Source organism: Struthio camelus, chromosome 3 (assembly GCF_040807025.1).
Source record: "Struthio camelus isolate bStrCam1 chromosome 3, bStrCam1.hap1, whole genome shotgun sequence".
NCBI lineage: Eukaryota > Metazoa > Chordata > Aves > Struthioniformes > Struthionidae > Struthio > Struthio camelus.
In genome coordinates, this window is record NC_090944.1 from 49,150,340 (window position 1) to 49,174,523 (window position 24,184).

Genomic DNA, 24,184 nt, shown 5'->3' on the forward strand with positions numbered 1-24,184 from the left:
TGGGAATAATCTTGAGAGGTTATCTTATCCTTTTTTTCTTTTTGTAATTTAAACAAAAGATCATCTCAACTTTTGTTTTCCTTTTCTTTTGAAACACTAAGGATCAGCTCAATATTGTGAGAAAAAAAATATGTTGGTACAGTGGTTTCCATAAATAAATAATAATTTATTTATGAAGCTTAATTGCAGGTGCTTGTTTGGTAACTTTTCCCCTTACTTTCTTCATTTGCTGATACAAGGAAGTCTATGTCTGCTTTATTGTTGCTGGGTCTTTTACTTATTCCATGGACTACCATCTGCTTCTTTACTGCCTACCAGTGGTCTGAGGTCTATAGGCTGAGAGAAACAGATTTACTTCATTCTCTGGTCCAGGAAGGCTCTGTTGTGCCTATGCTGTTTCTGCCAGACGTTTGTTCAGCCTGTTCTCCAGTTGTTGGAAGCTCCGCTAGCTCCCGTGATCTATTCTAGTGCTCTGCTGCAGAAGAAGAGGCAGTGGGAAACTTCCAGGAACACAAAGATACCAAGACCCAGCGTAATCCCGATCAAAGGCACCCTCCTAAGCTGCCCGTGCACCAGCTATTCAAACAGTTGAGGATCTGCAATAGGAGCTGAAGAACTACTACCTTTCTTTAGCTGAAGAACTACTGCCTTTGATTCTTGTTCAACAGTAAGGGTGCCAATGTAAGCTGATTTGCAGGTCCTTATGAAAGAGCCAACAAGAGAATATAAAGAGGTCAGAAAATTAACCTAATACTGTTCAGACAACCTGCCCTCTATCATAAAATGAGTAAAGGTGTAACACTAACGTTGTATTCATACCCTTTGCTTGTTAAGGCTCTTAAGAAAAAAGACAGTTACGGCATTTAATTCGGACCACCCATGACAGACAAACAGCTCTCCTGGTCTGCACGCTGGCCAACTTGTTCACTTCTGCAACTGCTGCTGCTAGTTGCAGTGCAGCAGTCAATAGTTCTCAGACTGAGGCAAACCAAAAGTTTCCCACCAATTTCATTTTGCAGACCCTTCCAGTGGAAGTGGAGACCCCTACTGCTCTCCCGCTCTCCTGATGTAAATAAAAACTCCCTCTGTAGCAGCTGGACTTCAGCATTAAGGAGTATTGCTGCTTCAGTTAGGCTACTCCTACAGTGTTTTTGTCAACTCTTTTTAAAGTGAATTGACAAAGGCAAAAGATTTCCAATCTAGAATAAGCAATAAAAATGAAAGTAGAGTATCATCAAAGGCCACATTACAGCTTGCAACTCTTTAGTAGTTATAAAGTACTGCAACAGTGCAATGAAAACAGGTTTAAATCCATGTTTTACGCTGGCTAATGGGACACTCTCAGGAGGCTACTATCAAGCTTGACTGATGTTAGAAAAACAATTTCTTACTTAGTAAAACCATATTTTATAACAAGAAACTCTAACTTACCTGCGTAGCTGTAATTACAACTGAACCCCAGTTTTCTAGTGGCAATAGCAATCAATGATTCATTTCCAAGAAAGGGAGTTAGTGCTTTAAGCCTTGAAAATGGAATCTGCTCGTCTCCTAGGTAATATCAACTAAACAAGTGAAACCTGATCATCTGGCACACTATTCAGATGAGAACCATAATGCGACCGGTGTCATTGGAAAGACATGAGGAAACGAAGGCATTTGTTTAAAGTCACAGACTTTATTTGCATCTCTTGAGTGCTCATCGACATCAGCTCTAATGTTATATACTTCATGGTTTTTCATTCGCCCAGACGCCACCTGAAGACACAGGCACTGGAGGGTCCAAAGCAGTGGGCAATGTTCAGCAGTAGTCTGTGAGACACGTGTACGCTGTACTTGCGAACAAACAAGTAATTTGACCGTAGCAATCTTGCATGTACACAGAAACACAGACACAAAAGATTAACCACCACAAGTCTGCCTTTCACATGCAATTGCTAAAAGAAATAACTAAAAGCTCCAGCTGGTTCCCCACTCCAGACGCTGTTTAATTACTAACTTTTGTCTCATCTAACTTATGCTGCCTCTCCATTACTGACTTTACTAAAAGATCAAAATAGCAAGAAAGGCCATCATGAAATACTTCTCAGTTCTTAACACCCTTTCTTAGTACAGCTTTCTTTTTAAAAAAAATGTTTTTGAGAAGACTTCTGTCCATGTGAAAAACTTTATAATGGAAATTATGGTAACCTTTCTGAAAGCGTATAAATGACCTAAGTGCCTTAAGTCCCACAGTGTTTGCTCTTCAACTTTTTGTGTCAGATTTGTATTTTGGATTCTCTTGTGCAAGTAAATTCTGCCTTGTTATCAAAGCCAAATATTCTGTTAGGGACACAGCACTCATAATAATAGGTCACACAAACATTCAGACATGTCTTTCTTTTAAAATTTTTAAATTACAGTGTTTTTTCCCAGGTAACTGCTTTGAGGCTGTTGGGAAACCATTTCCCAGGAAACCAGTTTTTGTTATTAAAATGCACTTTGGCTACTGTGCAAGATAAATTGAATTCCCTCTTTTGCTGGACTAGGCAGCTGAGCCACTCTCCAACAGAAAGCCCATAAATTTATTTTTTAATAAAAAAGCAATCAAATAAGCGTATATGACCTGTCCTAATGCATCTTATCAAGCATCAATTCCTTGTCCTATTCTGTCAGGCCATTTTTATCTGGGATGTGGTTATACTGCTAAATAACATTACAAAAAAGGAAAAAGTGTGAACTCCTTCCTTGTTAAATGAATTCTTCATGGTATAATTCATTTATCTTAAACTTACTGTGGTTCTTATCTGGGAATTTTACGTGAATGATCAGTAGCTTTTATGCAGAGGAGGGTATCACACAGCCTCATGTAAGTGCCTGAACTAGGAGCTTGGTACCCTCCGGAGAGAAGCGGATGCCTCCAGAGGGTTCACTCAGATTTTCCTGCTGCAGGGATTTTCCTACCTTCAGGGCAAGTGCCTTCCTCTCAGCACTGCTGTTGAATGCCCAAATAAAAGCAACATTCGGCTGAACAAGGATCAATTCAAAGCAGTAATTTAAAGGCTAAAATCATTTTAGGAATATTGTAAATATGTAAAGGGCAATCTCTATAGCATTGAGCAAGGTAAGATTTAAATAAAATCTAAATTCTACTATAGCATTAAAAGGCACGTGAGCAATTTTAAGTGTCCTACAGAGAGGGAAAAGAAAACTGGAAAAAAGCTCCAACAGCCCATTTTTTATTAATCCCCACTGCGTGCTTCCTATCAGGTAGCTTAAATGTCAAAAGTTTTTTAAGCGTCATGACACCCACAGTTCTAGCTCCATCTTGTTGATATATAAATGTGAGACATGCCATTCCCCAATGTATTTGATTAAGTGGTAGTATTTGTATATTAAAAGACAACTGCAAGATGCAGAAAGTCTGAAGAGCTTATAAACTGCACTGGGTCAGAGTCCTTTGCTGCCGAATTCACTCTGTTAAAACTGTGAAGTTTCTAGTCTCCAGTGTCTTCCTAGAAGTTGTGTTCCCTGTCTTTGATGTGAAGGGTGCCTTGATCAGAGGTAGCATGAGCTAACAGATATTAACAAAGGGCATAGTTGAAGCTGATCTCAAAACCCAGCATTGCAGACAAGGTAGTCCTGACCTATGCCCTCACTTCCGCTGCCTTCCTGGCCTTAGCAATAATCACTGCATGGCTCTGCACAATCAGATCTTCTCACTGTTGCAACTTAAAAATAACCTTTTTTCTTCTTTTTTCTTTCCTGACATTGTTAGTTTTCATCTGAACCAGGGAGAAAAATCAGCATATTCTACGGCTGAGCAATTGTAAGGACTTATGCAAGAAAGGCCACAGCAGCCATAAGGGAGAACGGGTCTGCCCATGCCCCACACTCTTTCTGGAGGAGCTGCAGTCTTAGATTAGCTCAAGTTTACCATGAAACCCCACTCCTGGCTGAGAAAACCGTTTTGGTTTGTTGTAATGAGCACTAAAGAAAATTCAGGGCTGTAGATGTTTGTCTCTTCTTCTTTTTCAGGAGAAACTGGATTTTTTATTCCAGGGGATGCCTTGGGTTTTGTTATTATTCTGTTCCCAGTTACACTGCTGAATTGGGCAAATAAAACGTGTGACATTCATTAATGAAAGAAGAAACAAAGAAAGTACTCTTTTTCTTCCATTATAAAATTGAGTTAAAAAGATTTATGAGCTCGTTCAGTATTTAACGAAAAACAATTGCTCTAGTCTTTGTTGGAAAGCGTGGCTGGGCGATCGGTCTGTTTCTAAGAGGCAAAGCTGGTTAACGACAAGTGTTATAGGAGAAATACATATAATGTTATGAAACAAAAAAAAGATTTTCAATAGGTTTACATTTTTTAAATGTTTATTGGCTTAAAACTGTTGTGGCTCAGCAGCAGGGGGGTCCCAAGGAGCGGCGGCTGCTGTCTTAAAACTGCTTTTTCTCAACAAGGACTATACAGACAAGCAATAGCATCTGAAAAGCAGCATAAGGGCTTTTGAGACTGACATGAACTGAGCCATAAAGATAGAAAAAGCTCTCTACGGCACCCCTGTCTAGCTGGAGGTTTGTTAGTTTCTCCTTCTGCATTTATTTCCTTAATATGGCAATACTGTTTCACATGCCTCAGTGAAATAATTATTTCTTTCTCCATTAACTGTGAATAAGGTGGAAGAAAAAATTCGCAATTTTTGCTTTCCCTTCTCACCCACTGTCCTTTCCCCCAGAGCCGTTCAGGTCTTTCGGCAAACAGAATATATCCCAATTGTCAAAACTAATTAAAATATTGTTGCATTCACTGTGTATAAAACATTGCAAAAAGCAGGCAAAACAGGAATGTAAATGCACAATACATAGGTATGAAAATTGTAAGAAATATGTGATAGTAGATGCCTCTCTCACTACAACTCATACTGTGCTTAAGCCTCAATGTTTACACAAAAAAACAGATTATTGTGTCCCCATAGATCTGTAACTGTATGTCTCTGTAATAGGGATAAGCTTATCGGTAGCCTGAGGTGTCCTATCTTTATTTTGAAGACAGCGTGAAGCTTTCTTGTTGTGTGGTATTTGAAATAAGCAGGAGCTGTGAGGTGAGTGTACAAAGATGCAGAGGCACAGTCGTACCTCTAGTACTGCATTACTCTGGCTATTGCATGCTAACGACGTCTGCGGGACAGAATATCAGCTTTGTTCTGTTCTCTACAGTGACTCTCCTGCAGCTCAAACGATAAGCGGACGTGAATCCGAAAACAGTAGAAGACGCTATTAAGTTCCGAATGGCCGCAGCATATAGCACAATAGTGAACGTGGAATCTCAAATGAGTTTATTTAAAAAGAAAAGAAACCTCAATAACAGCGCTACGTTTGGAAAGCGAAGCTTTTTTGTGTTTACTTCTCAGGGGAGAGACTCAGATATTAAGATGATGGGTGTCTTTGTAAAAACTCAGAAAGACCACAGATGTTTACAGTGCAACCATTTATAGAGTATCTTCCATAAAAAGATGCCAGACAACTTTATAAGCACTAACGGACCGAGCTTTTCAACATCCTGTTCAGTCAGATAGCAAAATAATGTTCACATTAAAGGTAAAATAAGACACTTTCCCACAGTCATGAAGCAAAACACGAAACAGCAAGCAGTCCAAGCATTTTTTTTTTTACTGCAGAATTAATCTGGATATTTGGCACTCGCTTAGCTTATGCAGAGCACCAGCACCCTACCCCATTTCTAAGTTCCTCTCTGCCTCTCTTCTCTGTACGTATACGACCTTATCGCACATCACTTCATACAGAGTATATTTTTTCTCTAGCCAATGGTATTCTTTGTACTATGAGCAATTTTTTCCCAGTCAATGATGTTTCCCATGGGACTTAACTGTCCTTTACGGAAAGTACTAGAGAACTATCAGCAGTCTTAAAAGTGGTTGTATTATCAGGCAAACGTTCTCACTTAAACCCGTTATACTACAGCTCCTGGGAAATATTACTCTGACTGAAAATCACCAGTTTTGTCCGCATGGATGGGATCAGCTAATGACATTAACAGGTGGGAAGAGGTGCCCAAGCTGATAAGTGAGTGCACTTCCCAGTGCAGTGATGTAACCATTTCAGATCTGCACACACAATCTGTCGACTCCTTGCGATGCAGAACGTCCCCCTTCCCTCAAGAAAACAAGGTGCCCGCCCAAAAAACAAGGTTCATGCAGCAACCTTACGTTAGCGTCTTTAAATTACACAAACGTCAAAGCAAACGAGAGCAGCAACGTTCACTCTGAAGTTCTTTCTTTGCTACTGAATGGATCCTGTACAAAATCAGCTGTGTACCATATGCTGCCGAAACAATAGTTACCAGACTAACAGACCGTACGCTGTGAATTAAATACTGAAACAAAACACAGATGCACAACTCAATACTTTCTTGATACTGAAACTTATTTCCTTTTTTTTTTTCTTCTTTCCTCATAACGCTTACCCCTAGCAAAAAACCTTTAGCTATTTGATCAGAATTTGGAAGGGACAAGCTAACCTGTAGTATCTTCTTATTCTGCCATCTTTTAAAAAGTACGCAGTTCGATTATTGCAAAAGCAATACGCATTCCTCTGGGAGCCTGGATACCTACATGTTTGCCTGCTATGCCTCCACAACTCTAACAACCCGAAGCGAAGAGTTCTCCTACACATCCTCCAGACCAAGAAACGTGTGAGCTCGGGTTAGTCCAGGACTATCCGTCCACTCACTCACCCTCTGGCTGTAGCTAAACCTCTATGATCTTACGTCTGCTTCTCAATTCTGCCTGCCTGCTCCCCAAAGCAGGGCTCACGTGCATCTTTCTCCACTATCCAGATACTCGTTTTTCCAAAGTTTGTAATGTCTACCCTTCTTTGTATGGTAGCTGAACCTGCCCAATGGCAGCCAAGTCAGTAGAGATAGAAAGCGGGGCAGCAACCGAGAGATGGTGATTGCACGTGCTTTACTCCCCTCTGGAAATTAGGTTTAAAGAACCCCAAATTAATCTAGGTAATTATATTACTTTTAGTCTTTACAAATAACAGAAAAAAAACCACCACAACAAAGTGGCATTTTATGTAACCAAGAGTTTTCAGATGTCTGAAACCCGGAATTCAGATCTAAATACCAGAAATCAGATGTTTAAATCCAAAACATACTCTTCTGCTCTAACTTCCAGAGGCAGGTGCCTTTCTGCAATACCCGTTAGTGATCCCAGTACCTGGAATCAATAAACAGGAGAATTTCTTCGGTTCTCTTTTTACTTCCCTTCCCTTTTTCCCTTTCCTTTCCTTAATACTTGCTGCTAGTTTATGTGTGAATTCACACCAATTGGGACCGCCCAGTACATCTCTTAGAGCCTCCGTGGCGATGCACAAGCACTTTCAAGCCCCGAGGCCCCCCACCACCCCGCGGCTGCCATCACCACCTGCCTCGTTTCTTTAGTCATTTCCTTCTACTTTGAACAAACTGGCTCCTGCCTGGCCGCCTGCCCCTCCCGGCCGGCGCCGCCCCTCCGCCCTCCCGCGGGCTCTCTCCACACGAGCACCAACCGCCTGGGGCGGGGCGGCGTTGGGCGTGCGAGGGGTGGGGGAGAGCTGATATTTGTGGAGGTTTATTTGAGGCGGAAGAAGACGAAAACGCTCAGGGCGGGCAGCCACACGCACACACACCCTCCCCAACCGACACTGCACACCGCCTCCTCCCCCCCTCCACCTTCCGCGCTGGCGGCCTCCGCCCAGGAGGGGGCGAGCGCGCGTAGCCCCCCCGCCCCCCGCCCGCAGCCGGCGGCAGCGCCCCGCCCCGCCGCCAGGCCGAGGCCCCGCTCGCCGCGCGGGTGAGTGGCGGCGGGGGAGGGGGCGCGCGCGCGCTGGGCGCGGAGCGTTAACGGTTCCCCTCGCGCCCCGCCCGGCCGCGGAGCCGTTCGTGGCCCCGAGCGGGCCTTGCGCGCGTTATGCCTCGTTGGCTCCCCCCCCCCACCACCGGGCCAAGCTTGCTCCCTGGGAAACTGCCCCCCTCCTCCCACACGTAAAGCCGGGGTGGCGCCTGGAGGGTAGCGGCCGCCTTTGCCCGCAGCGGGTCCCCCGGCTGCCGCAGCGCCCTGCTCAGATGGACGGTTTCTGCCCTTTCCCCTCTTCCCTCAGGCGCGTTGCTGCTCACGGGCAGGGCAAGGGAGTCAGGCTGAGCTGCTGGGCACGCCCGCTTCACCGCTGGCGGCGGCCTGAAGGGCCTTGTGCTGCCTGCGTGGTGGCCTTCGGCCGACCTTGGGTGCTGCCCCGACCTTCCTGCTGTGCGTCGGGCTCTCTTTCTCGTCTGCGCCCCAGTGAGCACGGCTAACCGCAGACTTGTTTTGTTCGCGTTTGTTCAGGTGGCTTCTCGTGTGTGTGGGCAACTCTTTTTGCGTGATGTGCTCTCTTTGTGTGAAAAAGGGATTGAAGTTTGGGACAGCTATGGGGGAGGATGCAGTGACCGCACTACCATGAAGCATGGGCCATCCTGTCACATCTAAGGTTAAAAAAATAAAAATAAGGATGAGCCCTGGTATGTTTCTTGGGGCACTGTTCAGCCAGTGAAGACTGCTGTTAGGTCTGCAGACAGCTAAAGCATCAGCCAAATGCAAGTAAGAAAAACAAGCCTGTGATCGGTAGGCTTACATTTGCTCTGTAAAGATCTTCATCTCCAAAGGTTTGTTTTAGGATGCACAGAATTGAAACGGTTTGCAAACTGGTGTGCTTGAAGTGGGAAAGTTAGATAACACCAAAGGCAGTAGTTGTTATATACACAAATTCATGCTAGAAGAAAAAAAAGGTGAGTATGAACTCAGATTCACTGAATGCAGTTGGTTGATTTGTTTCAAGAAAATGACCTCTATTTGTCTTTTTGTTTTTAGGAAATATTCAGAGTTAATTAAAATGTCTTCCAGCAAACCTCCCAATGAAAATGAAACAGCCAAAGAGAGAATTCCAGGATTGAGGGGTGTTCGAACAACCGCACTCTTCCGAGCTGTGAACCCAGAGCTTTTCATTAAACCTGTAAGAGGCTCATTCAGGAACAGCTAAATATGCTTAGAGAGACATGGTTGCTTTAAAGTAATAATCACAATTCCGTGTACATTGCATAACCATCTCTTGTTATGCAAACCACCCAGTAGCGCAACTAAAAATATCTTTACTTTTTTCCAGTCTGATTGTTAAGTGCCCAGAACATTATATTGTTTCTATCCAATTTTTATTCCGCCATTATATTGTCTGATTTTATTCCACCATTACATTGTCTGTATCTAATTGAATTACTTTCAGAAAGACTACTCACAGGCATATTGTCCTTGTGATTTGACAGGTTGAGTAATAGGAGCCCTCTTAAATATTTAAAAGGGAACAAATTCTAAAATGCACGTTCTTTAATAATAAAGAATGAGATTTTGTGGTAGCTTTTAAATATTTTGGAGATTTTGCTTTTTCTCTCTGTCTCTCTCTATTTAATGTACCAAAAGTTTTAGGAATCGATAAGAATTTTGTTACGCTTCCTTGTATGCCTTACGGGACTGCATTGTGCTCACTCGCTCACGTTCTTTTATATAGTCCGTTCACGGACTTTTATATAGGATAGCAGTGTGATTTAAACACATCAGCCAATATTCGTTGTTAACAATATTTACTTTTATAATAACATTGGTGATGCTCTGGTTTTATTAATACCTGCAGAACTCAGCGGTATCAGCAAGACTGAGTCAAATTTTGTGCATATAATAAAAGTCTCTCTTTCAGAGAAATAAACTTACCTGGCAGAAGCATAGTGCATAGTCCCCGTAATATATGCGGACGAATTTTGTTAGAAGTTTGTAGCAGCTACCTGTAGTAACTGGTTTTGCCCAGTTCGTTCATGCTCAAACAACATTTGTGACCACCGAAGGACACACACTGGGCAATATGATGTTCTGTCCTCGGAAAAGGAGAGCCCTCCTTTTCAGAGGGAACTCCTTTTGCTGTTACAAAGTCGGATCTCCCTTCTTGCTGCTTACCAAAGTCATTTGAATCAGTCTTCCAAAAAGGCAATGATGATTTTTGCAAATCTCGAAATAGACTACTGTTCACTTTCTCATCTAAGACTGAAAAATGTAATGTTTGTGACTGAAGAAGAAAGCATTTTGACTAGAAATGCATACTAATCTTTTATTTTTTGACAGAACAAACCTGTGATGGCATTTGGACTTGTAGGAATTACCCTCTGTGTGGCCTACCTTGGTTATTTGCATGCAACAGTAGAGAACAAGAAGGATCTCTATGAAGCAATTGACAGTGAAGGGTCCAGATATATGCGGAGGAAAACTTCCAAGTGGGACTGAAGAGGGAAGGAAGGAAATCTGCAGATCGCAGAGTTTTTCAAAGCAACTACTATTTTTTTTCTCTGTCCACTGAAATAATGGATAAATATCTCTCTTGCCATTTAATCCAATTTAAGTTCCATTATAAATTTCATGCCTGTAAAAATAAATTGTAATTAAGATATATACAAACAGTAAAGTGATTTTAAGAATTGTTGCCTGGGATCTTCAAAGCATGTCAGAAGAGACACAATTGACTCTGATGTGCAGACTAAACTGATAAATACCCATAGAAATTTATATGATAGTTCAAGTCATCTCTGTTTAAGGTGAAAACAAGGGTTTGGCTTTTATTTTTTAAACAGGAGTCGTATTACATTGTGAAAAGATGAAGTTGATCTCTTGTTCTGTTGAAAGTTGATAATTACAATGTTGCAAGTGAAATATTTTTTAAGATAATATTAGAAAGATCTGATAAAGAAGTTGTTGAAGGGTTTTATTTAATGAAGGAATGTGTAAAATACTGACCAAAATGATCCTTGGGTTATTCCTTATTATTATTGGACAGCCTGTCTTACTCTTTTGAAGTACTTTTTCCCCTGGCTTCCTGAGGAAATGAGACTTGTGCAATTACTTCATCCATGTATTTACCAGTTGTCTCAGCTCTGATTAAAATGTTTGAACCTTTTATTTAACTTAAGTTAAATTTGAAAAATTTTAAAAAAGAATGCATCCCAACCAGTTTTGTTAAAAAATCAGTAGCCAGATAGAGGAGAAAAGGTAAACTAAGTGCTCCTGCCAAGAGACAGGCAGGAAGAACTCAGCCGTTACCTGTCCTGTTTGGCATTAGACAGCAGACCAGTGAACATATTGGTATCAGCTCACCAATCAGCAGGTATAATTCTAGGTTAGCCAGGGGAGCAGAGGGGGAATACCACAGGGTAAAAAGTATGGGACCCTGGTGTTATTACAGTGCTGCAGAGTAGGAGCGTGAGAAAATTCTGGGGTGTAATGGATAGGGCCATGAGATCTAATCAAAAACATTTGTAATTTTGAAAGAGAAAAGAGTTAAGTAGGAGAAGATACAAAGTTGTAAGAAGTCAAGCGTTGTTAATTCCTGTGCTCATGTAATCTTCTGTTTCTAAGTTGCATTTCAAAAACTACATTTCGATATATTGCAAAGTACATTATATGACATTAATTTATTATAAGTCACTGAACTAAAAATAAATTACAGATGTAAAGTCTAAAATCATCAGGTTCTTATGGACACGGAGGGAAAATAATTCATCAACATGAGCAAGCCCAATCTGTGCACGGGGGTTGGAGGTGATCCCTTGGCTGAGCATGGCAGACAGAAGGTGAGTGTTGTGGCATTTGCTTAGCGCATGAGGTGGTCCGCACGTGAGCCTTCCTGCTTCACTTTGCCTTAAGCAAACTGCAGGTCGGTACTCTCCTGTTCTGGCACTGGGACCTTATCCTATGAGTGAGCATGTCTGACTGTTTCTGTTTCCATTATTTCCTAGACAGTATCCTAATAGCCAAACTCCAAAACACGTGAGGAGAGGGCACATACCAGGCTGTGCTCATTTTTCCACCAAAGACCCTGCAACATTCTGGTTGCATTTTTCCATTCTCCTCCTCATAAATACATCTCCATTAAATACCCCCGAGAAGTTGAAAGACCTCTTCATTAGCCTTCTGACCAAGGTGGCTTTCTGTCAGGCCCAAGAAGGAAGAACGTGTGAAGGGCATCTGCTCTGCAGCTCTGGGAATTGTTTACAAGTGTTTGTTGTCAAGAGGATGAGGCCAGCCTCTTCTCCGTGGTGCCCAGCAACAGGACAAGAGGCAACGGGCACAAACTGAACCACAGGAAGTTCCATCTGAACCTGAGAAAAAACTTCTTCACTGTGAGGGTGACAGAGCATTGGACCAGGTTGCCCAGAGAGGTAGTGGAGTCTCCTTCCCTGGAGATCTTCAAAACCCGTCTGGATGTGATCCTGGGCAATATGCTCTAGGTGACCCTGCTTGAGCAGGGGGGTTGGAGTAGATGATCTCCAGAGGTCCCTTCCAACCTAAACGATTCTGTGATTCTGTGAAAAAGGTGGCTTTGGACTGACTGTCTTGAGGGACAGTAACTGCTCAATGGGATTTCTCTACATCTCCCTCTAAATCCTGTGTTTTGAACCGGTGATTTTCCTCCTGTCCACGTTTTACAGTTAGCTGTATCCAAAATTCAGCTAGGCCTTGGTTTGGCCACCTTGCCCTTGAGAAGGGAAGCGAGCTCTGCTTTTGATGGAGCGAAATCAATTAGTAGCATTTTCATAGCCTTTAAAGTATATTCCCTTCTTTGAGCCTAGATGCCTCACCACAGCAAGGTCTTGGGGCAAATCCAAAAGCTTACAAGAGACTGCCTTTTGAAAGGTGAAAGAATTTTCAGGTTAATTAATAAAACACTCATAATCATCAGATGCTCTGTATATCCCATAGGAAATATTTTGTTTCATAGTATATGAAGGACCTTCAGAATTAATCTTTTCTTTTAAAAACAATTACGCAGGATTTTAGCTTCATATTCTTCAGTTCATTAAAATGCATGAGACTTGTATGTTTGCATGGATTTGACTAAATGATGCCAAAAACAGTGCTACATGCAAGCATTTTAACCTGTTTTTCATAGGGTTTTTAAATAAATGCGTTAATTCTGATATAGGCAGATGCTTCATATGAGCAAGCCCAATCAGTGGTTTTCACATATTTGGGAATAATGTGGGATTTGGGTTCTTAAATGTTTAATTATGTTTTGTGAAGTGAATATGGATCTGGAAGTTACTGGGAAAAAAAGAGGAGAAGGAGAAAGGTCTAGGACTGTCTGGGCAGAGTCTAGGTGATGCACATACCAATGGGACTTGATTAACAAGTGTGTCTGAGATGAGACCTGTTATCTTTTGCATGGAGTAATGTCTCATGGACCAGACTAATCCAGAGCAGTCCTGACTGAAGGAAGAGTGAATGTTTACACTTGTTCTTATTTTTAGGATTCTCCCTATTTATTTGTGGGAACTTCTGCACAGGTAGCTCTCTTAATACTACAGAAATTATATATAGAAAGATTATACTCAGTGCAAAGGCAGAGACGAATGCAGTAAATTAATGGACGCTAAAGTACTAATACTGGAATTTATTGTTTTAAGTGCCTGATTTTATACACATAAAAACTGTGTGTACTGAGATTAAAGCAAAAATCCTCACCTAAACAAAACTATGTCAATAACAAAACTTGTTCATTGGACTCTGGAAGTAGGGCTCCCCTTATGCATGCAGAGGATAAGCAAACACCACCAATACAATTTATTTTATCCTATTTATTTCTCTCAATTTCAGTTTCAATGTAGTAATAAATGTTTACGATGGATGATAGCTGGCTTAACAGGAACTGTAAGTCAAAATGATTTCCTAGGCAGGGACCTTTTTCAGCTTTCTGCTGATTCCTCATTATCTGTGCTGGCATTCACATCTTTACCAACAACAGCAACAAAACGCTATGATTCAAATGTCTGAAACAGTAGCTATTGCCCTGTTCTTAAAACCTCCTTAGACTACATGCCTTGAATAGGAATTATTGACATTCAGCAAAAAAAGTGCAATAAAACCCCAAAGCCTGCTGCGATGCTGCTTACCTCTATTATCAGCGAAAGCGCTTTGTGAGCAAAGCTAGTCCTGCCTAGTAACAGTTGCCATGTAGGAAGTTGCGCTGAGGCTCAAAGGGGTCAGTTGATACAAACCTCCCTCGTCATCTGCCTGCAGCATGTGACGGAGTTGTCAGCATGTGTGAATCCTAATCCAAAGGCAAACGTTTTAGATAACATGGTAAAGCGTAGTGATTAATGGTTTTTCTCTCTGCACCGGCTTGCGTGTTTTCCGTAGCAACAATAAGCAGTTTGCCTGCTAGCAGAATATAGTTCTGACATTTTAGTAACTGTTACAGGAAAAGACTATCATACCACAATGATCAGAAATCCAGATTTCGACTCCTTTGTTTGCTGTGCTATCTGTTCAAAAATAATATCACCACCACCTTCCCCTGCTACTTTTTATCGGATCCGGGAGTATAAGCCTTTCAAAACACGGTATTACACTCATCAGGATATACTGGGTAAGTTTCTGAAATCCTTTCCTTGCAATTTGAGATTTAGGAATACTCAGAAGGCTGCTATATCCATCTGTTCTGGAGGGCCATGAGGGCATTCACATTTCGGTAAGAAAGAACTGCACTTGCCTTCTGCATATTAACAAATCCTGCACGTTCAGCGGGGGGACAGGGCCAGCCATCCTACAGCACGTGAAGGCGTTCAGATTTGCACACGCTGAAGTGCGAAAGAGAGCTAGCGGCAAGAATGTTGGCGAAGGTTTTCTAAGGCTCATGTAGGTTGGAAAGAACTGAACCGGGCTAACATGTGGGAGCATCATCCCCTCATCGTGCGGCAGGACCCAGCTGGGATACTTTATCCTGAAGCCTGCCCTCTCCTATCTGATTCTGGCTGCTGACCTTCTCTTGAAACTCTGTCGGGACCTGGTACAAACACTCTACTGAAGTCAACAGAGTTTTGCTTCGGTATCAGGAGCCTTAGGATCAAGACAGAAAATTTTTCTTTCTGTGTTAGTTTTAGCACAGTTATCATCTCAAGTCTCTGTGTTACAGCTGTGTCAAGCATAACTTTAAAAAAAATAATTTAAACATAGTTACTACCTTCATTGTGGGAAAAGGCCAAACAAACAGCTGACAAACCGCTCCGAAGAGTGATATGACGTACTGATATAAACACTCTGCGAAGCTGAAATTTGGTTTTCCTAGCATACCACAGTTGTAACTTAAATGATGAAGGAAAACATATGGTGGCATTCATATGTTTGAGGATCTAGCAAGAATATGAATGAACTTTATGCGCTATGCCTACTTATCAGAGAGGTTTCTGCTCAGCGCTATGACGTTCTGTTGAAATCACACAGATTAACGCCCTTTAATTAACGCTCATTGCAAGGGGGGGTGTCTTTGGTGTCTGTTTTAAACAGTATCGAGAGATGAGCAGGGTATTGAAAGCACAGCAACAGGATGAATGCTGTATGCGTCTCAGGACTATGTAGACATGAATAACGGGAAACAGAAGGCCTCAGAAAGTCTCTCTTTAAATTATTTTCTCTTTACTTTTTAATATAATGGACTGGAGACAAGCTTAGTCAGGGCACAAAACGTTTGTGGGTGAGATTTCTGCACAGTGCACTTCTGTTTATTTTGCCTATTTAAATCAGTTCACCCCTTTGTCCCATCCTGCTATCCCTTCCCAGGTACTTCATTCAGGTTAGCTCCATGAAAGGACTTTGCCCTGCCACGTGGAGTAGGAGGAAACCTGGAGTGAAAGAAGGGGACTTAATCCTCCAGTGGCTATTTCCAAGTTAGCTCTCTTGTGGTTGTATTCCTTTTTCATTTTCCTAATAACGCAGGGTGAGAATATGTGACTCTTCAGCCCTATGGGGAATAGTTAAGGATCGGAAGCAATGCTCAGGCTAGGCAGGAAGCCACTGGGTAGAAAAGGTAAGGGGAGAGATCTGAAATGCCACTCTTTTGTGGGGCTTTTGTTTTAGGCTGTAGAAAGGCATCTCTATCCACCCGTCTCTGCAGTGGCTTCTCCTCTTCTGGGCAACGCCTGGTGCTGAAGACCGTTCAAACACCTCAGCAGGGCAACCTATTTTCTTTCACAGCTTGTCCACAAGACGAGATTTTGTTTAGACTGCATCCACACTGCTAACAGCATCCGCTCCTGGGAGCAACCCCTGGCCGAGGCCCCGCAGTGTGGCACGGCTCACCGCCACACTGCTTCAGCCCCTCTTTTTGGAAGGGATAGGCTGCGCTGCCATCGTGCTGGCCTGGGCTTGCCTTGGGCCCCAGACAGCGCACAGCAGCCCGGAGATGGGGGAACTGTTTTTTATGTGTATGCTCTCCTCCAAATGCCTATTATATTCTGCCTTAGCCACCTGAGAATATTTGTTGTGTGCCCCAAAAGCGGCTTGAAAGCATCTAGAGGTATCTTGGGGCAAGAGACCTCTCTGAAAGCCTTGGAAGGCTGTAAGGCCCCAGGAGCCAAAAGTGGCCTCTCTCACCCGTAGTGTCTTAAGGGGAGCAAAAGTATTCCCAGAGCTGCAGTGGGGTGCAGTCACAGGCAGAAGTGGGCAAATCATTCCCGAGAAAGCTCGCAAGTGACCTATTGCTTGGGCGGTGTGGGTGACTGGGGGGATGAGGAGTCAGGAGTGACACCCATAATGTCCCCCTATTTTTCAACCTTGCCCCGAAGGTGAGAGACCTGGATTCATTACCTTCTTCAGCTCTGAAAGGTTCAAATTTGCACCTTACGAAAGAGAACTTAATTACTCTTAAGCCCTGTGCCAGATACCTGAGTCTTTTCGTGGATCTTACCCTAACTCCATGGATAGGGCCCTTTTTTAAAGTTCGACATGTACCATTACCTATATGGAACTACAAAAGCAATAATATTTATGTAAATACCTATATGTAAATATATGTGAAATGAGGATTCATACCTGTTTAGCTTTCTGTTTTTTAATATAGCTATGGAACTAAGCAAAAGGGTCAGGAGGCAGTTACAATTTTCTGCTTTCTAGTTGTTTGCTGTGCATGATCCATTTATGTTGATTGTACAGAGATCGGAGCAAGCATTCAACAAGAACTACATAGTAAGAGGGAAGCAGAGATACAAGAGCATATGGAAAAAATGAAGGCTGAACTTTGGTCACAGGTAAATTGAATTACACTGCTGTCATTTAAATGATGATGATTCTTTGGAATATTTATTATAGCATAAACAGAGGATAAAGAACTTTGAGGTCATTGCTACGGAGCTGCCATTAATTTCAGCTTACCCTTTCTTCATAGATTCATATGTGCACAGATTTCCCCAGTTTCTGATCTCAACAAAGCATACTTGAATTAATAACAAACTTTTCATCTGTTCAGAAAAGCCTCTGGAGCGCACAGAAGTTAACAGCTGGCAGAGCTGTTCCACGTAGTGCATTGTAAGATTCTGAAACTGCCCTTTATATTACGTATACCTATAGTGGTTACAACTGTGGCAGCTCAGTGCTATCGCGTGACCACATTTTAACAGGAATCGCTGTAATAATATTGTCAAATGGGCCAAAACGCATTTGGTCTTCTGCATTTAAATTTAACTTGCTCTAATTTTTAAATGGAAAGCAGCAGAACTGTTGGTTACATAACCTCTGCTTCATCTTAATAGTATGTTAGGAGACTGTTAGCAATTATATTCAAATAATTACTTGTTTTAAAGGCCAAAATGCACACAGAAGATGCAGTGGAGAAAGCTCTTAAAGAGGCAGCAGCTAACCACAATGCATTTGTTCAAGACCTTAAACAAAAACATGGAAAAGAACTAAGGGTATGAACTAGTTTGCTTTTATTATTGTGGAAATAGCCAGCATGACAGAATTATCTTTTCAACGGTCCAGAGAGTTATCCTAAAAAATTTTTTTTTTGTGTTTGCACATATCCGTGATCTTCATCCATCTGGGATTTGGACTCTGGTGTCAGGTGAAGCAGTTGGCTTGAAAGATTTACACCAGTGGGGTTCTTCCTTGTGCCAGATAGGATGTGAGCGTGAGCTAGCTAGTTGTTTAATTCACTTTCAGAATGTTTCACATTTTCTTATTGAATGAAATTTGGTTACCTTTTGGAAAATTCACTGTAAGGCTTTAATTCAGCCAGCCACTTAACCTGTTTAAGTGCATTTCTTAAGGACAGTTAAATATAGGGGCTGAACTTTAAATCTGTTCTGAAGTTTCATGTACATCAAACCTCGACAGATGTTTAACTAATTTGCCGAATCTGAAGCCTGGATGGGATGGAGGAGAAGGAAAACCGCCAACATACACATATTTCTAAATTAAGCACATCAACTTTAATTTTTTATTTCTATGTATACTCAGCACATGCTTTACACGGCTGTTTGGCTATCTGAGAAAAGATTCAAAGACACGTACAAAGAGAAAGGAAGGCAACTGCATTCTGGAACTGAGCCTTCTTGCTTTCTGCACTATTTCACAGGTTTTTTTTTTTTTTTTTTACCACTACAGCATCTGAGCACTCTTCAGTCAGGCACTCAGCAGTGTGTCTAACACCTGTCATCTTTAGTCTTGCAGCCTCCCACCAGAGCTTGAAGCGCACACAGAGAATTGCTGGAGTGTTTTGCTTTGGAATTTTATTTTATACAAGTTCCTAAATAGCTATCTGTTTATACTGCTGAACAGTCAAAGCAATGTGCTTGGCATTTCAGGAGAAAAAGCAGTGAGGTTTACAGTGGTCTTAAGCTTCTGGCAGAGTCCTTCCCATTGTATGGAGCTATTTTCCGAGAAAGCTCTGTCTTTTGCTGTCATAGCATCTGCCGAGGATAGTTGGTAGAACATCAGTTCCTCTTGTTTAACCATTGGATTACTTGCCATAAGCCTATTATATATTTCTGAGGACCTGACTGCTCAGGATTTAAACGCGCGCTATTTGTAACTGAAGACTAAAGAGCAGATATGAAATTCAGCAGCTGAAACAAAAAAAAAGGCAAATATAACTAAAGTAGTTACAAAATGTTTCAAGTTTGTCAGTTTGCGTTTCTTGCCATTCATTTAAGATGGTCATTAAAAGTGAGCTAACCACTTGTAGTTTAATCACTGAACGAGTGATTAAAGCGTTTTCATGTGTAGGTTAGGTCAGAGACAAGCACATTCAGCAGATAGCGTCAGGAAAGGCTTTTTGCAGCTATGCGGCTGTTCCACGGCCGCCAATGGTCAAAAGGTTTCCAGCTTCTGGTAGACCGGTCCTATTTCTTGCCACTCCACTTGTCAGCAGTAGGCAGCCTACCAGTATCCACAGAACTACAGGATACAGGGCTTGTTAGTGGGTGTACAAAAGATCTGCAGCAGCCCTCATGTAACTCTGCTTGTCCTCTTCGAGAAAACCCACCAAGATCTAAGCAGCGGGAGCTTCCCCAATAAAATCTTGCCACTTCTGCAGAGGATGTGCTTGGCATGGGTCTTGGAAAGAACCGTGAACGATAGCAAAGCAGCCTAGATCACTGGGCAGCAAGCTAAGAGGGCTGAATTGCTTTGCTGGAAGATGATGCTTTGCATGGATTTGACATAGCCCACAATGGGAACAGAGGTATACAGTGATACATTGAGTTTTCTGAGATCCCACAGATGCATATGTCCCTCCAGACCACTTAAGGTTAGTGTTGTCACATCTTTATTTACAAAGTCTACCAATATCTTGCTGGCTAAGGACAGGTCCATCTCCCTCTAAAACCATGTCACCAAGCATTTGAACTTGCCAGGAGAAAGGTGCAACTAATCAGGGAAGTTTTTGTGCCTATGTAGAAAACATGGGTGATGTGCAATGCTGCTTGTAAGGACACAGCAGGAAGGTTAGTGCCTTGTCTGCTGGACACCGAAGATGCAGAGAAGCCTCAAGTGATGCAAAGTAAGGCTCATGCACAAAGGCCTTATGCAGTCTTTTAATGGGACTGCTGCGGTGTGCAGGGCCATGTGGAAGGAGAGGGAATGCAAGTGAGAAGCTTGGGGAAAGCATGGTACTAAAACTGCCGTTTTGCCGGCCAGAACTGGCACCATGCAATAATAAAGATACTAGAGTTTTTACGGGCATTTTAAAAATAGTTCTAAAGTTTTATTTGGAACGTACAAATGACAGTGTGTTAATTACTATGGATACCCCCATACAAAGTTCCCAGCTGGTGACATCAGTCACCTCTTTTAAGTTATGATCCTGAGCTGCTGACTATGCTCTGGCCCCTCTTAATCTAGGACCCTACAGTAAGACACTGTAATTGCCTTTAATATATTATTGAAGTCTATTGTTCTGCTGGGCTTTGCCGGGGATTGTTTAAAGACAGCTGAGCAGTGAGTTGTTATCACTCCTTACCTCTACGTTTAACATTGCTCAAGGAAGCGGTGAGGAAGGCGAAGGCCGAGGTGCAGCAGGCCGTGGTGGATGAGCAGAAGAGAGAAGTCGAAGCTGTCGAGCAGCGCATGGCTCACAGGCTTCAGCGTGCCCTCCTGGAGCGTGCCCGCGGGAAGGCGCAAGCGATGGCTGAAGCCAGGAGCCAGGAGAGGGGAGCGGCGCTGAACGAAACAGCCAGGGAACAGAGGTGCTCTGCACATTTCCTATGACTCGGCTTGTAAACGTGTTGTGCTAAAGAAAACCACCAGACTTGCACAGCAGCACTGCTCAGGGGCAGGTCTTCTAGGGAAAAATAGATAGACTCTTTGGAAAAACTGTTTTTGGTAGTGTAAAGTGACCGGCAACAGTTCCAGGCTCCCTCCCCCACTGATTCCACATGTAGAAGTAAAACGTATTTTGTTTCTAAATGCCAGTATCACAAATCTAACCAAGGATCCAAATGTTTTGTTTCTTATGGCTCATTTACTGTCACCAGAAATAAAGATCTAATGAGCTTATTGTGCCCTTCATGACATCAGTGCAAAACCTGAAGAAATGTGTTTACATTGAGAACTGGAGGATGGGGGAGAATCTAGTTATATAAAGCTTTGTTAATTGAACAGTTTTGATTTCATAATAACAACACACCCTTCTCCCTTAAGAGTAGAGCACATTTTATTTTTGGCAGTGCAGCGAGCAAAATAACACTGTAGTGTTACAGAAAAGATAAATGCTTCAGGAATGTTCCCTTTTTCATTTTTTTTTTTTTTTTCTGAACAGAGTCACACACCAGTTTTGATCCATTATGTACCTTCATTTTCACTATTAAAATATACCCTTTCTGATGGAGATAAATCACATTGCGCATAAACTTAGCTTGTCCCTTTAGCTTCTCCTGTTAACAGAGTTTTGCAAAAAATAACACTTTGCCAGTAAAGTGGAGAGAACAGTGACAGAGGGCAGAGACTGTCTTCTCTGCATTGAAATATTTGTCTCAGTAGCCTTAATGGATGCCTAATACATCATTCTTTACGTGTCTCTGAGCCAGCTCTGATGAACAATACCCATAATATTTGGGCTATGTAACATAAGCTATAGGTTTTATTAACGACCTGCTGCACAAAGATGTTCTCAGTACAACTTAAAATTACAGATTTGTCTGTAATCTAGAAATCAGTGCTTAGATTTTGATTCAATACAGTATTTTTACTTGGGGCAGAACTGTTCAAAGTCTGTTTGAACTTTAGTGTGTACTTAATAGCTAGCTCAAAGAGAGGCCTAAATGAAGCGTGAAAAACTTATCCTTTGCATTTCATTTTTCATTCAGAAGCAAACATCGTTAAAATATCATCACGGAGAAACATGCAGAAACAGAATCTTTTGCCACTGGATACCCAGCTACCTTTTTCTATGTCATTGGTAGCCTTCTGTGCTATTTAATTTCTGTGATCTTACAGCAAGCTCTGATTTCATGTATATTTGTGGTTGAATAAGAAAAGTTTTTACAATAACCTGAATAGACTCGAACTGTTTTTTTCATAATCTTTGATAACAGGTGTTCCCTACAAATCTTTTCTTCTTTCTCTTTTGAAAACAGAAAGCATTCAGACCAGCTCAAAGAAGCAGATGTGTTAGCTGAGGAGCTGTATCATAAGAATATAGAGCAATTGAAGAAAGAAAAAAGTCAGGCCATGAATGTTGCCCTGGGTATCATACAAAGAAAGAACCGGTGTGAAACTGAAAAACAGCTCAAGGAAGCAGAGTCCCTCCATCATCATGAGCTGGAAAAAGTGATGATTACTCTGGAAGCAGCAGAAAACCAGGTGAAAACTCTCATCCAAAAACTGGAAAAAATGACAGCTTGGAAGGACAGCCTGGAAACTGAAATACAAGCAACAAGACACGCTTTTCAAAAGTATATTGATGCCACATTTCCTAACCTGTCTCCAGGGCAAGCATATTTTATTTTGCCACTCAGAAAAGCATTTCAACAGACAGACACCCCAAAAGAAGCAGAGGAGAGTGACAAAGAATGTAAGAGAGCTAGTACTCGAAGTGTGATATTCACTGCAAAGGTTAACCAGAATTGCGAATAGGTAATGCTGAACAATAAATTCTTTTCTGTTCACTGAATTGTATGCCTGTGGTTAGAAAGATACAAAGAAAAATAATCACTGCTATTTTAAAATAAGTAATTGATGAGCCATGCTTAGAAATTATCTATTAATCTTAGTTTTACAAATGCTAGGGCAGAGATTGGAACGTATAGCTCTTGAGGACCATCCCGTTCTTGAACCCGTCTTTCTTGAAGAGAGTTGGTAGTCTGTCTCACAGTGAAGCACCAGTGCTTGGACTGTGAGAACTGTTGGCTGTGCCCCTGGATACTGCAGTACGCAGTTAGACACACAGGCTCTGAACACCTCCAACTTGGGTTCTGGCACTTGCAGGGTAGTTAGATTTTGTTCAACGCTATTTTAACGAAAAATACTAATTTTTTCTCAGCCTATTCATATCTGGTCATTTGGAGGAGTAATAATTGCTTGTGCCAGTTCACTATGAGAATTTTCAAGAACAAACAGAAAGGATAATGGATAACTTTGTTCTTATCTGATAATCACTTAGAGCAAAATAAGATAGAACAGGTCTGGAACTGGCCTCTGTTCTGTTTAAGAATAAGGAAAAGACAGAATGATGACTGACAGTCATAATCTTAAAAAAAATATATCATTATTAAGAAGGCAAGGAGAAATTTTCCATTCACCTTCTTTTGTCCAAATTTGAAACATCAGTGTCACATTAACTTATTTTTTCAGATGCTTTTCTTCCTTCTAGTTTTTAAATGAAATAAAATTTGTAATTAGAGCCCATAAGATTTTCTAGCAGGGTTCTCCGAATCTCCGGAGTACTGTGGCTATTTTACAGGGGCAACAGTTCTAAAGCAGTTTATGCTTATGCATATGTTATCTTCTACCGTTAAAAATAAGGTTCAACAATAAGGGCCAGATAGAAAAAGGGGTCTGTCTACAGGCCGCAAAAAGAATTTTGTCAAGTCAGTGTTTCTACATTGATATGTAAAATCTGCAGCTTGAAAGTTGAGCTGTCTTCGAAAAATAATTGTAGGGCCATATGCAGTATTTGTGGAATGAGAAACAGGGAATCAACTGTTCCCTAGCAGGATTTCCTATTCAGTGTTTTGCCTGGAAACAGAAAGGGCTGAGTATTAGGTGACCAAATCTACATTTCTCCAGTTCCTTAGCAGTCTCTGGAGATCCATGTGGGATTAGCCAATCTCCAGTAAACACCTGCGTCCCGTAGCCTTAGGAAAACGCAATGCTGGACCCACTGCTTGTACTCACTAGAGGAGGTAGGCTTGGCCGGCTGCAATTTGAAACAGGCAGTGAGGGCAGCGCTGATCTCCTCCCCCAGGTAGGATGTGACCAGCTCCAGGACATCCTGGAGACACCTCACCAGGAGCAATTAGTCAGGGGCTTTGAGGATGGGAAAGTGCAGTAAGGGGAAATACAGAATAAGAGACCTTTGCAAGGAACACTGTCCCCTCTGGAGACCACAAGGGGAGCTCCATAGGCTGGGCTTTGATCCTATAGCACCTGCATGGGGGATTTTTGCACGCCAATGCTGTCTCACAGTTCCTCCCCTCGGCTGCTTGGGGACCAAAGCATTGCCCTCTCAAATAAAGGGTTGTTGCTGCCTAACTCCAGGTGTTTCCTTTGCGCTGACTCCAACTATCTTCTGCCCAGACACCATCAGCTTGCAAGGCTGCTGCGTGCCTTCCTGTTTTCGGACTGACTGGCCCCAA

The 24,184-nt window shown here is 42.0% G+C and overlaps 2 protein-coding genes across 5 annotated transcripts; both read left to right on the forward strand.

The window, feature by feature from the left end:
* The first annotated feature begins 7,584 nt into the window (after window positions 1–7,584).
* On the forward strand, window positions 7,585–11,018 carry SMIM8 (small integral membrane protein 8). 2 transcript variants are annotated; one of them, XM_068937736.1, is made up of 3 exons: window positions 7,585–7,841; window positions 8,895–9,036; window positions 10,191–11,018. In XM_068937736.1, exons 2-3 carry the CDS (start codon window positions 8,917–8,919, stop codon window positions 10,347–10,349), a joined length of 279 nt encoding a protein of 92 aa, XP_068793837.1. In that variant the 5' UTR covers window positions 7,585–7,841; window positions 8,895–8,916; the 3' UTR covers window positions 10,350–11,018. The 2 variants fall into 2 exon arrangements, with proteins under 2 accessions (XP_068793837.1, XP_068793836.1); XM_068937735.1 differs by lacking the exon at window positions 7,585–7,841 and adding an exon at window positions 7,883–8,148.
* A 3,221-nt stretch (window positions 11,019–14,239) lies between these two features.
* Window positions 14,240–23,841, forward strand: C3H6orf163 (chromosome 3 C6orf163 homolog). Of its 3 annotated transcripts, none has more exons than XM_009668419.2 (5): window positions 14,240–14,484; window positions 17,046–17,140; window positions 17,693–17,800; window positions 20,373–20,575; window positions 21,965–23,841. In XM_009668419.2, exons 1-5 carry the CDS (start codon window positions 14,337–14,339, stop codon window positions 22,461–22,463), a joined length of 1,053 nt encoding a protein of 350 aa, XP_009666714.2. In that variant the 5' UTR covers window positions 14,240–14,336; the 3' UTR covers window positions 22,464–23,841. The 3 variants fall into 3 exon arrangements, with proteins under 3 accessions (XP_009666714.2, XP_068792542.1, XP_068792543.1); XM_068936442.1 differs by lacking the exon at window positions 14,240–14,484 and adding an exon at window positions 15,740–15,921; XM_068936441.1 differs by lacking the exon at window positions 17,693–17,800.
* The last annotated feature ends 343 nt before the right edge of the window (window positions 23,842–24,184 follow it).